This window comes from Rhinopithecus roxellana, chromosome 15 (assembly GCF_007565055.1).
Source record: "Rhinopithecus roxellana isolate Shanxi Qingling chromosome 15, ASM756505v1, whole genome shotgun sequence".
Lineage (NCBI taxonomy): Eukaryota > Metazoa > Chordata > Mammalia > Primates > Cercopithecidae > Rhinopithecus > Rhinopithecus roxellana.
Window position 1 is genome coordinate 7935251 of NC_044563.1, and position 15072 is coordinate 7950322.

At 40.5% G+C, this 15072-nt stretch overlaps 1 protein-coding gene across 5 annotated transcripts in view; it reads left to right on the plus strand.

The window, feature by feature from the left end:
• MS4A7 (membrane spanning 4-domains A7) overlaps positions 1-12512 on the plus strand; it is a 33570-nt gene extending 21058 nt beyond the window's left edge. For 2 of the 5 annotated variants that reach the window (XM_030918570.1, XM_010384982.2), the window contains exons 2-7: positions 1675-1834; positions 3620-3754; positions 5247-5303; positions 7916-8122; positions 11192-11293; positions 12302-12512. In XM_030918570.1, coding sequence (XP_030774430.1) covers positions 1675-1834; positions 3620-3754; positions 5247-5303; positions 7916-8122; positions 11192-11293; positions 12302-12376 — 736 coding nt within the window. In that variant the 3' untranslated portion in view covers positions 12377-12512. Of the gene's footprint in view, positions 1-1674; positions 1835-3619; positions 3755-5246; positions 5304-7915; positions 9786-11191; positions 11294-12301 lie in introns of those variants that run through there. The other 3 variants (XM_030918569.1, XM_030918572.1, XM_030918571.1) reach the window with 2 other exon arrangements.
• Positions 12513-15072: the final 2560 nt, after the last annotated feature.

Sequence of the window (15072 nt, forward strand, 5' to 3'; positions counted from 1 at the left end):
ATAAAACGGAGGTCCAAACATGGATTGACTATTATGGAACACCTAATAAAACTCAGAGAGTTACAACAAAAGGCACTCATGTATGTCATTCACATCCTCAGAAGAGTCCTTCAGGATGGTGTCATTATCCCTATTTTACAGATAAGGAAACTGGGGATGAATGAGGGGAAGTATCCTGTCTATGATGGCCAGCTCATCAATAGCAGAACTGAGCTTCCAATGAGTATTAGATAAAACTGATACGTTTTGCGAGTTTATCACAGCCTCACTCTATGTTGAGTCCATTATATGTGTCATCTTATCTAATCTGTATCACAAACCTATGAAGTGGTGAAAATACCTTGCCCAGGGTGAGTTTAGCAGTAATTGGTGGATGTAGGATCTGAACATAGGACTGGACTTCAAGACATAGGCTCTGATGTGCAACTAGATGCCTAGGCACTGGACTCCCATCCCAGTGCACTCTTCCATCTCCCTCACTAGGAAGAGATTCTAGGTGTCATTTCCAATCTTTATCTGTTACTCGCTCCACCCAAGAGAGCCCAGAACCATTCCTAAAGCACCAACACGTTGAGGCAAAATGGCAGGCAGCAGAGCTGTAGCACCTTTCAAGGATCACAAGCCTTTAACTAAACTCTGGACTTCAGTAGGGAGAATGCTGAGCTGACAACAAATCTGGGCAACATTTCAGGAGCTGAGCCTTGTTACTGACACCACAGAGGCCCAGCAATGCTGCTGAGTTGGTGGTGGCAGACAACTTGCTCCTGGAACCTACAAGGGAACTGGAAACGTTAGGAAGGAAGAGAAAGAGGAGAATTAACATAGCATAGAGAAAAAAAATACCACACGCCTCTGAGCCAGATAAGCCTCAATCCAGTCATGTAAATGCAGGCTGTTAATATTAGCTACCATATATTGAACACGTTCTATGTACCGAGATAAGTGCTTTATGTGACTATTTCATTCAATGAAAGTCACTTGAGCTTATTAGCCCCAGGTTTCTAATGTATAAAACTGATTTAATAACATGTAAGTGACAGGGTTGTTATCAGGATTAGAGTTGCAATGGTCTAATGCTAGGAATTCGGCAGGAGTTAAGTAAACGTTTACATTACTAATTACTAAGCCAATATAAGCAAGGAGGAAGATTCTGGATGGGACATGCCATCTCGCTATAGGAAAGGAAAGTGGAACGGCATTCATCCCCAACATTTTTAGGAAGATAAAATGAAGACTAGAGTAGAAGACTGATCAGTGCAGGTGTAGCACAAAAGTATAATCCTGGAAGATGTGGTGTGGGAAGGTAGCACAGGTGAAGCAGAGACACAGGAGATAAGGAAGGGAAGCTGGAAGCAGAGGTCATTGGAGGGAGAGTGAGATGGACACATTTAGGGCTACAAAGCAAATTCTATGTGATTTGCTCACCTCTCAATTGTAGGACCCCTCAAAATGTGTACAGTTCTCTCGCAGTGACATGCTTCTTGACCACAATGGATGAACTGTGTCCAGCATGCCCGCTTTCCAGTGCTCCACTGATCCCCGTGTTTTGTTTCTGAAGGACAACCAGCCTTGGAATAATGGCAAATACTTTACGTTCCTACAAGGTATGGTCCCTGGAAGCTTATGTCTGTAAGTCAAACCTTAGGAAGTAACTGAGTTTGATGCCTCTTCCAGCATCATCAGCATCATGCTATTACAATCCCAAACCGTGGGGATTTTTGACAGCTTTACACCAAAGGGCATCACTATCCCTCAAAGAGAGAAACCTGGACACGAGTACCAAAAAGAAGATTACCTTCAGAGCGGGCTGCCAACAGAAGCCACCGTTCTTGGGGTAAGTCCACCTCGTCATAAGGGAAATATTGAGAAAATACTTTGTAAATGTATCTGGACTACAGATCTACAGTGAGTCTGGGAAACTCTTTCACTCTTTTCTGGCTGACTCCAGGCTAATGAGGACATGAAATGGAGCTTTAGGGGAAGACTATATCCTCTGCAGCAGTTTCTAGAAACTAAAACCACTAGATCTTTTTCACTAGCATGCTTCACAATTAACAAGTTAGTCTTTCTTATTTTATTTATTTATTTATATATTTATTTATTTTGAGATGGAATCTCCTTCTGTCGCCCAGACTGGAGTGCAGTGGCATGATCTTGGTTCACTGCAACCTCCGCCTCCCGGGTTCAAGTGATCCTTCTGCCTCAGCCTCCTGAGGAGCTGGGACTATAGGTGCACACCACCACACCCGGCTAATTTTTGTATTCTTAGTAGAGATGGGGTTTCACCATATTGGCCAGGCTTGTCTCTAACTTCTGACCTCGTGATCCACCCGCCTTGGTCTCCCAAAGTGCTGGGATTACAGGCATGAGCCACTGCGCCTGGCCACAAATTCGTCTTTCTTATTTTGTCTTTAGTACAGTAAAAATTTTCCATTTAACCATATGGATTTTACTCAGTATGATTAAATTAGATATTCTTAACTTTGAGCTCATTTTTCAAATATTTTGAGATAAGACAATCAAGACTAATCTCATGATCCATTTTTCCCCATTCATATGAGTAACTATAAGACATCTAAGTGTCCCAGATGATCATCCCTCACAGAACTTTAATCTCCATATGGTTTTGAATACCGTCTTGTAATACCCAGCTCCTATTCACTCCCAGTTTTAGATGGATCTCCCTGCCCTGTTTCTTCACAATCTATTCTTAGTACAGCAGGTAGGGTGATCTTTTAAAAATGAAAGTTAGGTCATGTATCCTGCTGGTTCAAAATTATCCAACGGGATTCCTTTTTTGCTCAAAATGAAAAGCAAAGTTGGTAAAACATAGCCTAAAAATCCCTACATAGTTTGCACCATGCCTCCAGTCCTCCACAGGTCTCGTGTTCTACTACTTTGCTCTTAACTCTATTCTGCCTTCCATGGAACTTGTCTGTATCCTTACAGACAAGACACACAGTATACATATAAGCTCTCCAATGGTAGTGATTTTCATTTGCTTCATTCCCTGGTGCCTGGCACACAACAGGTATTCAATAACTATTAATGATATGAACGGTTGACTTCTTTTTTTTATTTCTCCTATGTTTGCATCATCTTTCAATTGCACGTGCATTTGAGCAAAAGCATGGGCTTTAGAGCAAGCTAATGGCAAAACTTCAGTTCTTCCACTTGTGAAATAATTATTATGAAAATTCAATGATGAACAAAATAAGATGAATTACAGCAGAAGAGATGACCTGCTCTATCTAATTTCAACTGAAAAAACTCTTCATTAACACTCCTGTGAAAAGTTTTCACCTCACTGAACAACTTTTTTATCTACTTTTCAAGGAAATAAATTTAAAAACTGTCAAGTATCTTTTTCAAAAATAGTTAAAATGTGCATATGATCACTTCCCTATCTGCTAGTTTAGTAATCCTATCAGAAAAGAAGAGGTTAGCTATACATGACTTCCTCTAGCAGCATATCGATCGGCTCCTTGTAACATTTGTTCCTCTTTAATACAACAAATTATAATGTATTTTATACTCTTTATGCTTTACAATGTGCATTCAAATAATCACTTTCATCCGTTTGAAGTGCAGTCTAGATTTCCTGTCTTCTCTCTTGCAGACTGTCCAGATCCTGTGTTGCCTGATGATTTCAAGTTTGGGGGCCATCTTGGTTTTTGCTCCCTACCCCTCCCACTTCAGTCCAGCAATTTCCACCACTCTGATGTCTGGGTACCCATTTTTAGGAGCTCTGTGTGTGAGTAGAATGGGGACTGTAAGAGGGGACATGCTTTATAAACGCTAACCGGGTGCATAGTCGTGGAGTGACTCAGACTCCAAGAGGCCAGGAGGCAAAAGAAGGCAAGGCCTCAACTTTCCTTCTATCATTGCCCCACATCACATTTCCCCTATTCAAGAAGAGCAGCAGAGAGACTTAATCTGTCTTCCTGCAAAGCAGGGGGCAAGCGGGAATGGTGGTAATACAATGGGTATACCAGCACAGCATTTGTTACCTGGCATTACAGCATACCTCTAGAAAAGTGGATGTTTTTCCATATCCCTCTTCGGGGCTTTGATGAGGTCATTGGATTATCTCCATTGTAAGAATAATTAACTTTTGAGGTAGAGAGTGAGAAGGCCATTTTCAAACAATAAAACGATCACCACTGGGAGGTGCCACAGGTTTGCAGAGATTTGGGTTTGCATGGTAAGATTCATGGGAGGCAGGGACATGCTTGCTGTGTGTCCAGAGGTAACCCTAAGCACTTGAGAAACTCTCTTTGCTGCCTTCCACCTAATGGCTCATGAAAAGGGGTCTAGTAGATCTGTTTTTCAGAGAGTGGCCAGGGCACACTCGCACGTCCCACAAAGGGTTATTTCTTCTCCACGTAGTATTTTGTACAAAGGATAAAAAGCAAACATTCTGGGCAGATGAACTATACTAAGGTACTACTTCTGTGTGGATACAGTCCCTGTGTGAACACAAACTGGGCAGTCATGTAAGGAGGCCCTGCTCCTGCCCCAGAGCACAATTTGTCCTTGACTTCTCCTATAACCAGTGGTTGTGGGCCCCACATCTCCTTAGAGAAGCTAGCATTAGCTTATACTGGACCCTTTTTGCCTGTGACTATTCAATATCCAAGCCACACACTTAAGCAACTTTTCAGCTTCTCAGAATACCCTTCCTCTGCCAGCTGGATCTTTAATACCACTGGGATTAAATACTGATTTCTGGGGCTTTATGATAAAGACTTCATGTCTGAGCCTGCTCTTCCCACTTTCCTCAACTCCCATTCTGACTCAAGCAACATACACCAATAACTTCCAGTTCATGTGTTTCTGCACCTTGTCCCATCAGAGCCTCTTTCCTGAGTGCTTCTGTTGGCTGTTCCAATCTCTAGATCCATTCAAGTCCTTGGTCCATCTCAACCTCCTCTCTTTCAACCTTGTAATTGAGTAACACTCTTCTCCTTCCCATGAACACCTTTTCTCCAGGCCTCCTCAGTTCCTAGTGATTTCCACTAAAACAAAACCCCTCTGTACATCTGCATGTCATTTAAAGTCAATATAGACATTCTTATGTCAGGTGGGAATTAGGCCTTTCTAGCAATATGGATTCACCCGATTTCTGCAGTGTTCTCTCCCTAAAAGTTTTCCAACATCACTTTTTGATTGAGTGATTGACAGTGACATGGTGGGCACATTTCCACAAGACAACTGAACTGATTATTTCTCTCTTTTCTGAGCAGTTTGGTATTACTGGATCCCTCTCAATTATCTCTGGAAAACAATCAGCTAAGCCCTTTGTAAGTATAAGGACCATTAAATCTCAGCTGGTTGGAATTGAAGAAACGTCAGAGTTAAGTCTTCTAGTTGAAAATCCCTATTTTACAGTTTAGAGAGATAAAGCTTAGAACAGGCTAGGAATCCCAGGTTTTCCTGGCTGTCCCATTGGTAGAACCAAGAGTAGAACCCAAATTTCTTGCCTTCTAGACCAGTGCTCTTTCTTCTACAAAATGGTGCTCCTGGATTATATTCCAAGCTTGGAGGAGGTTTACCTCAGTTATTTAAAAAGTGTAAATTTTTAAATGTACCATGGACTCTTTACAGCTTGTTACCTTGACCTTGAATAAAGTAGCCAACCATCCCAGAGAGAGCCTACAGATCCTTTTCTATAAAACCTGCCTCCTGGGGTTCTTTTTGATGCCAAATGTCCCCATTCATAGAGTTGGGACTTCACACAAATTCTAACCCTTCAGTGTCAGGGTGACCAATTGTCTTGGTTTTCCCAGGACTGTCTCAGTTTTAGCCCAGAAAGCCTATATCCTGGGAAACCCTTTACTCCCCAGGCAAACCAGGATAACTGGTTTACCCTACTCAGTGGCCATGGTAACAACTTGAAAGAAGTCCATGATATATTCTCAAATTTCTACTTTTTAGGCAACCGAAATAAACCTCATTCAGTCAAATAACAGGTGGGGAGGCATTCATTCTTCTGTCAGAAGAGGGTGTTGCCATCTTTTTCGAGGCTGGAGGAGACTATTTCCATCCAAAGACCCATTCTTGATAATTGGATGTTTGAGAAAAAAAATCAGTTTAAAGTAAGGTGGGAGAAAATGAGGGTGATGGAGTAGAGGTAAGGGGGATGTCTGCAATGTCAGCACTGATTGCCGCACCAAACTCAAAGACAATACCACTCATGCCACTGCCAACATCCCCCTGGCTTCCTCAACAACTTTAGAATTATTATATTGCCCTAAGTGCATCTAGAATATGACCTTTGGTCCCTCCCTAGAAACCCAATTTATATCTTCTTACTTAAATGAGCAGCTTTAGAGAAAAGACAGAAGCAAACTGGAGAGGTTGGAATACCTACCTACAGGTGGATCAGGCCTATGAGAACCACATTCACCACGCCATTTCCCAACTCTTCTTCTACATTTTAGGAGAAAGGATTCTCCCATAGCATGACAATTCATTAGCAAAGACACTGATGTGCCAGGCTCCGTGCAAGGTTTCCAGCACATTCTCCTCTCTGTTTAAGCATCATTGGAAGACAATGTATGTTGGGGAGGATGGTTGTTCTGCCCTTTTCTACTCCAGCTCTGTAGCTACACGGATTCATGTGCTGAGTCTTTGAAGGAAAACTAGTCCCAATGGACAGTCACTTTGCCCAAAGCTACCATATGAGCAATGGAGCCCACATGTTGTTCTTTGTCACACATGTGGAGCCCACATTGTTGTCAAGTCCAAGCATAGATTTCCCTTTCTGTGTAGTCACTGCATTTGGGAAGCCACCTCTGAGATCAGAAGATTCATCTTCCACATTTTATAAAAGAGATAACTGAAGCCCAGAGTAAGAAAGATCTGCTCAAGCACACAGATGGATCGGTGACAAATGGGTTGGTGACAGAGCTAGGATAGGCGGAGAGGTTTTCGGATTTTAAGTCTAGAACTATGACTCCAACCAATGAATGCTGTGAACTCTTCAAAATCCTCTTCCATACTCCTGGGTTCTAGACTGCAGCTTCAATCAGCAGGAGCATATACCAGCTTCATGTACCATCCATGTGTGCTCTTCTATGCCTAGCCAGACCCTGTATCTTCTTGAGTCAGGATGTGGGTTTTCCCTAAATCACCTCTGTGGGTGTGTGGCAGGGAAGAGAGAAAACTGCTATGGAGAGAAGCAAAGGCTTTATAGCTGCTTCTTCCCTTTCTACCTCCAAGGTTTGTGGGAAAAGTGGCTACAGTCTGATAATATTTCTGTTTGTGAATGGGTGGAGAGAGAAGCACAGGGTCTAAGCCTATATGCCTCTGTCTCATGTCCTGTCACTTTGGAAAATTGAAGGCATATGCTTGTCATATTGAACAAATATTGATTGTCAATTCAAGATCAATTGCTTGTCAATTGAAAATCTGTCTTATGTTCCCATAGACCTATAGATAGGTTTTCCAACTTTTCCAGTTTGCCTCCACCTTTTCTCTGAAGCTGCTCTTTTATGTAAATCAAAGTCATAGATTCAGTTTACCAGAGGGGGCCAAAGTCCGTATTTTAGAAGCCCTTAAGGCAACAGAATGATTCTAAGGCTATTAAGGAGGTCACGGGAGATGTTGGCAGTGACCTGAGCAGCACTGACTCTATCTTGAGTGCTACAGAGAGTCAAGGGGCCAGAATCTCTCTCCCTAAGGAGGAATTATCCATGCATTTTCTCATTCAATAAGCATTTACTAATTATATCACATGCTTAACTAAATAGTGACAAGAGATACAAAGATGAATAAAACACAGTTTGTGCCCGCACAAGGAAACAGGAAGAAAAGTGACCCAAGAAGCACCACTGCAGTACAATGGACAGAGGACTAATAGTGTCACCTGCTGATTCTGTGATGAGAACCCAATGCAGAGTTTCTCTTCCAGGACCTGAGCAGCCTGACCTCAAATGCAGTGAGTTCTGTTACTGCAGGGGCAGGCCTCTTCCTCCTTGCTGACAGCGTGGTAGCCCTGAGGACTGCCTCTCAACATTGTGGCTCAGAAACGGATTATCTATCCTCATTGCCTTATTCGGAGTACTATTATCCAATATATGAAATCAAAGATTGTCTCCTGACCAGTGTCAGTTTAACAGTGAGTAGTTTCAGATTGAACATTCTGTCATGTGAAATCTCTGTGTCTCCCCTTTGCATAATCTCTGCTTTTCTGGCAGTCTCTGGTCCTGTCAGTCTGAATGCCTGGAGACAGACAGAAATAAACAAAAACTTGTGGTTGGAAGAGGCCTGTCTGCCGACTGCGTGGTGTGGGGGATGTACTACATAAAGTCAAAAGAGGAAATCAAGAAGGACAGTAGGGAGTCTGTCCCTCCACTGTCTTTCTTATCACAAACATTCCAACCTCAATGGGTTTAACTCTTAAAGTACATCCTTTGTTGAACAGGCTTCTCCCTAATCATCACAGGCAGAAATATTCTTTATTTGAATTATATTTTAATTTGGGATTATCTCTTTTGGGTTATTTTCCAGGGGTTGGATGCGCCTACCCCTTAAAGATGCTTGTCTTCTGATCATCAGTGAATTGAGGACTAGGAGAGGCTGTATGGTGTTTAATCTAATCTTCAAATGCAAGCCTGTATGCTACATTATGTTAGGCACAGAACTTGAACCTTAAGTCCAAATACATAGTTATTTTGTACTTTGGTCCAACAGGGCTGACAAGAGAGTGGTGGGAAGGGAGACAGCCTATCACAGATTTGACTTCTAGAAAAAATGTCAACCTCTCTGGGCAGCATTTTGTTGACACCTTTCTCCCAAACGTGATGATCACTTCCTGTTCGTGGTGACAAGCCTTGCTTATTCAATCCTATAAATATAGGATCATGGTGTTAAAACCATAAACCAGTGGCCTTTTAAGAAGAAAGACTTCTTCCTCTATGAATTCTCCTAGTAGGAGCACAGGGAGCCCAAGGTAGTATCTCTCATTCTCTTGGATCCATCTGTCTCACAAACCTCACAAAACGTGTGCAAGCTTTTGCACTCCTGTGGGTCTGCTCACGTGATGCAGAGATTGTCAAAAGCAACCCTTTTGGTTCAGGAGCTTGAGGAAGTAGAAGAGCACAGAGACCAGGAGGAAACCTGGTAGACAGTGTCATCCTGGTGCAGGACAGACATCTGGTAAAGCAATGGGGGTGGGAGAGGCATATTGGGGGTTTAATTTAAAAAAAATGAATTTCATTACCTCAAACTGCCTCCCATTCTGAGACAACTGGAGTCCAAAAGACCTTCCTACAATATCAGAGAAGTTCCAATATAGCAGACTAAGCCGACTCCAAAGGCCTACTCTTTGTTAATTAACACAGCAATTACCTGAACAAAAGTAACGAAATTTTAAAAATTAAAAAATATACAGCCAAAGTTGGAAGAAGGGAGGGCAGAAGGAAAAACAAATCAAAGAAGAAAGATGTCTTAGGTTCCAGAAGCTAAGAAGGATCCTAAAGCCAAATCATCAAACAAGAGCTGAAGCCAAAAAAACCAAGGAAGTCTGGATAGGAATATTGGTGTTAGAGGCTAGGATCACACAGTTTTAATATCCGTGACAAGATTTGGCATTGCACGGGACCATAAAGCTCATTTTGAGTACCCTGCAAAAATGTTGAAAGCTGAGACTGAATATTTACTCAATTTGTGCAAATAATATAAAGAAAATTCTGCCCAACATCCCAAGAAGGTTCAAGAAAACCTTCCATCAGCTCACTAAGCTTTGTGCAAGTGTGCCATCCGAATTCATAATTACATGTAAAATAGGGGAACCTCAAATAAAGGGATTAAGTTAAAAACTGCTACAAGATATGTGAAACTTCTAAGGTTCTCGCAGAATCAAATCTAAAACTACTATCTAAGGAGATGTCCATAAACCTAACTTATAAGATGACTCCCTATCAAAGAACCCTACTACTACCACGATCTACACACTGAAGTTATCTAATAACCAAAATATTATGAGAAACATAACAACAACACGAAAAAATGAGAAGCGGCAGCAAATGGGGAAACATGAAAGTCAGAAGCTCAAGAACAGTAGATAATATAATAATTTGAAAAAGGCTATTATGAAAATACATTTTAAAACATTAAAAATGTTTAAAAAGTAATAGAAACCAGGCCAGGCGCTGTCGCTCACACCTGTAATCCCAGCACATTGGGAGGCCGAGGCGGGCGGATCACCTGAGGTCAGGAGTTTGAGACCAGTCTGGCCAACATGGTGAAACCCTGTCTCTACTAAAAATACAAAAATTAGCCAGGGATGGTGGTGCATGCCTGTAATCCCAGCTACTTGGGAGGCTGAGGCAGGGGAATCGCTTGAACTGGGGAGGCACAGGTTACAGTGAGCCAAGATCGCACCATTACACTCTAGACTGGGTGACAGAATGAGACCCTGTCTTAAAAAATAAATAAATAAATAATAGAAACCAAAATGGAAAAAAAAGGACAGTAAAGGGAAAAAAAAGATATGTGCATTTGAGAAAAAAAATGAAATCACATAATTGGAAATGAAAATTGTCTTTGAAATTAAAAACCGAGCAGATCAGTTAAACAGCAGGTTCAATATATCCAAGGAAACAAAGAGTGAAGTGGAATTTAGATTTGATTAAATCACACACAACACAACACATTATGTGTGTTTGGAAAAGACGAATGAAAGCGTAAAAGGCCATGTGGATGCAGGGAAGTGGAGAGGTTCAATACATATCTGAAATGAGTCCCAGTAAGAGATTATAAAAGAGAGATCATATGCAAAAGTAAATAACTAGAAATCTTTTAGAATTTAATAAAACCATGAGATTTCAGATTGAAGAAATGCATTGAGACCACTGCAGGATACACAGAATCAAATACACACCTAGAAATATCATCATGACAATAAAAAGCACCATAGTCAAAAAGAAAATAATAAAGGCAACCAGAGGTAAGTGGCAGATTACTCTGTCATTAGGTAGGATACCAAAGTTCTGAGACGATGCAGTTGCTGCTTATTTCCCTTCATCTATTCAGAAATCTGAAAGGGAAAGCAGAAAAGAGGATTAAGCAATTTTCCCTGTTCCCTTTTCTCTGCATTGCTGGAGCCTCATCATCCTGTCTCCTCTTAGTTAGGCATAACGGCTAGCTTGTGTTGGGTACCAGCCATTCATGTCCTGATTTGCAGGGTGTCCTAGTGGTGATGCTCGTCTTCACTGTGCTGGAGCTCTTATTAGCTGCATACAGTTCTGTCTTTTGGTGGAAACAGCTCTACTCCAACAACCCTGGGGTGAGTATGCTGACTTGTCGCATGATACCTGCTCTGTCCCAGGTCCAGGCTACAATAATCCAGGCTCAAAAAGTGACAAAAAGAAGAATCAATTATTGTTCGTGAGGTGCACGTGGAAGGCCACTTTTATAATAAAAAAATGAGTTTAACAGTGAAACCCCGTCTCTACTAAAAATACAAAAAATTAGCCAGGCGTGGTGGCACATGCCTGTAGTCCCACCTACTTGGGAGTCTGAGGCAGAAGAATTGCTTGAACTCAGGAGGTGGAGGTTGCAGTGAGCTGAGATCCCACCACTGCACTGCAGCCTGGGTGACAGAGTGAGACTCAGCCTCGAAAAAAAAAAAAAAAAAAAAAGTTTAAATAAATGGGCTCCTTCCTGAGGACACTCTGGTCATCTGGGATCAGTTGGTGTCTACTGGGAAGTAGACCAGTTAGAGAATTGCTTAATATGAGGCTAATTGGCTTTAGAAATCACATAGCCCAACCCCTCATGAAAGAACCAAGGCTTGGATAAAATTACATAGAAAATGAATGATACAGACTATTGGGCTGAAAATGAGAATGTGTATCCCCTCACTATTATTATGAACACAGCCACCCACCTCCCGAGAGTCTCCCTAGCCAAGTTTCCTTGTTAATGTAATGAGACTTTACTAGAACGTCTCTGTCCTGTTTATGCTTCCTTGTGCTCTTCCTTACATCCCCTTAGCTCTTGATGTTATAATTTTAAAACATTTTCATTTCCCCTAAAGGCTACAACAGAAAAAAGAAGTCCTTATAGAATTTGGATGAAGTATGATTTAACTATGATCCTATTTAAACATAGCAAAATAATTAGCAGACTGGAGAATGGCATTATTTTTAACTAATATTGCTGCAATTACATGTTATGGCAAAGCTGGAAGAACTAGTACTACGCAAAACTTGGGGAAAATGTATTATGAGTTATTTTTTTTAGTCTCCAAAATCAAAAGTTTAAAAATTCTAACCAATTATATATTTTCTAGAGTTCATTTTCCTTGACCCAGTCACAAGATCATATCCAACAGGTCAAAAAGACTTCTTCACAGTCTTGGATATAAGCAACTCTTGGCCTCAAAGGAAGGAAAAGCAACCCAACGCTCATGGTCAAGTGTGATTAGACTTTCCTGAAATCTCAGCCATTTTTAGATACCGTGAAATAAACTTAAAAAAAAAAAAAAAAAACTTTTGTTTAGTGTTTGTTTACTATGATTCGTCATTTACATGAGTCGTTTACTACGACTCATTTACTATGAGTTGTAATTTCTCTTGAAAATTTCCTCAAATTTCCTCAAAGCCCAAGCCAGTAAAATGTTATTAGCCAGTCTTCCAAAATGGTCATCAACTTTATAAACCGCTTTGGGTAAACTGAGCAGAAGGTGATATAAAGAAGGGAAAATGTGCACTCATACTAGTATGAATTTGGTAAGTCGTGTGACTCTGCAGGCTGTTTCTGTATTATTTTCACACTCTTATTGCTTAAATATTACATATTAGGGATTGTAAGAACACTTTAATTAAAAATGAAAGATTATATGTAATTAAACTACTCTGCTCTGGCCCCTTTCTGAGAAACAGGTCTGCTGGGCCCTTTTTCATGAGCCATTAGGTGGAAGGCAGCAAAGAGATCTTCTCAAGTGCTCAGGATTACCTCTGAACACACAGCAAGCATGTCCCTGCCTCCCATGAATCGTACCATGTAAACCCAAATCTCTGCAAACCTGTGGCACCAACCAGTGGTGCTCATTTTATTTTTTTAAAACTGCTTTCTTGGCCTGGCACAGTGGCTCATGCCTGTAATCCCAGCACTTTGGGAGGCCGAAGTGGGCAGATCACCTGAGGTCAGGAGTTCGAGACCAGCCTGGTCAACAAGGTGAAACCCCATCTCTATTAAAAATACAAAAAATTAGCCGGGCACGGCGGTGCGTGCCTGTAGTTCCAGCTACCCGAGAGGCTGAGACAGAAGAATCGCTTGAACCTGGGAGGCAGAGGTTGCAGTGAGCAGAGACTACACCATTGCACTCCAGCCTGGCCTACAAGAACAAAACTCCATCTCAAAATAAATAAAATAAATAAATAAAAATAAAAATGGACTATATATAGTCTTTGAATTCATTTGTTTTAAATAAATAAATACAATAAATATTTAGTCGGCACATAAACTATGTTCTTTTCTATATTTCAGGGAAGGAGTCAATGAAGGCATCTTAGTCTTCTTAACAAGTTACAGATAATCTGTCTCTGAGTGGCATGTTTTCTGTTTCTAACTTGGAGCCAAATATTGCTCACACTGAAAATGATAATGTCTGTTTGTTTGTTTGGGTATTACCTCTATTTTGATCTATAGCACAATTTTGTAATTCAGATCATCACCCCTGCACTTTGTACCACATGGGCATAGTCTTTCTTCCCAGTCATTGTTGCAATTATCTTGTCTGTTCTTTGTGTAATATGTTCTATGTGGGCCGCTGCATTAAACTCAATTTCTTGGGCAATTACGGAAATTCCAGTGTGGCTGCAGTTTAACTTTGCATTCTCTATGCATATGAGGTTTCCTAAATAAACTTGAAGAGTAGCACAGTTTAAAAAATATATATCTTATAACTTTCTACAACAAAGAATTATTGAGTCCACATGCCATCAGTGCTAATTTTGAGACACCCTGCTATCCATGGTCCCTACAAACCAGGAAATAAGTTATTATGTGTATACACTTGTTTTAGTTTTATGAAACAATTTGCCTTCATGATCTCATAGTTAAAATTGTAACAAATTTAGGAATAAAAAGGATCAATATGGGAAGCAAAATTTCTAAAGGCAGTTTCTGTTGTTTTAATTAGTATTTGTGTAGTTCCAACCAGGAAGGATTTGACTATCATTAGTTTTACTTAACTTTATGAAAGCTAAAATATTATCTATTATAAAGGGGCAACGCCATCTGGTCCTACAGCATCTTTACTACTGATTTTTTTTTAATTTGAAAATGCAAAGAATTGTTCAATGTTCTTAAATGTTCTCACTACAGAAAAAGAAAAAAGATAACTACGTGAGATGACAGAGATGTTAATTAGCTGGATTGTGGTAATCATTTTGGAATGTTGATGTATATCAAAACATGTAGCACACCCTAAATATATATAATTTTTGTCAAATATAGCTCAATAAAGATGGAAAAAAATTGAGATTCAAAGTTAACTACTGATTTTTATAATACAGAGGAATATAGTTAAACAGCAAGTTAGAAAATTCATCAAGTAAAAGTGAGCAACTCCTTTCGAAGGAGGGCAGAATCATAGTTGAGTTTAAAAACCATAGATTTTGGAGACAGGGCAAGTTGAGTTTACCCCTTCCCCATCCCATATGCCTTTGGGTGACATAACCTTGCTGTTCCTCAGTCTCAGCATTGTAGAACTGTTAAGAGAATAAATGTTCGTGCATGTCAACACAAACAAACACCTTCTACACAGTTCCTGGAACATAAGAAATATTCCATAAGTTTTAGTTCCTTTATAACTCATGAACATATGTGTAAGGACTTGTTTTGTATATACTATCTTATTCTGTGTTTACCATATGTTTGTAAGCAAATTGACAAGAGAGTAAGTCTTCTGGATACAGTACTTTTCACCAGGAAGATGGGGGGCTGGGCATGCTCTAGAATTCTAAAACTCTGTGACTCAACTGTGATTCTGAGGTTCTACTACTGAGTAGAGTCATCACTAAGGGCTCATCTCTAAAGGCTCCATGTGACTCTTGT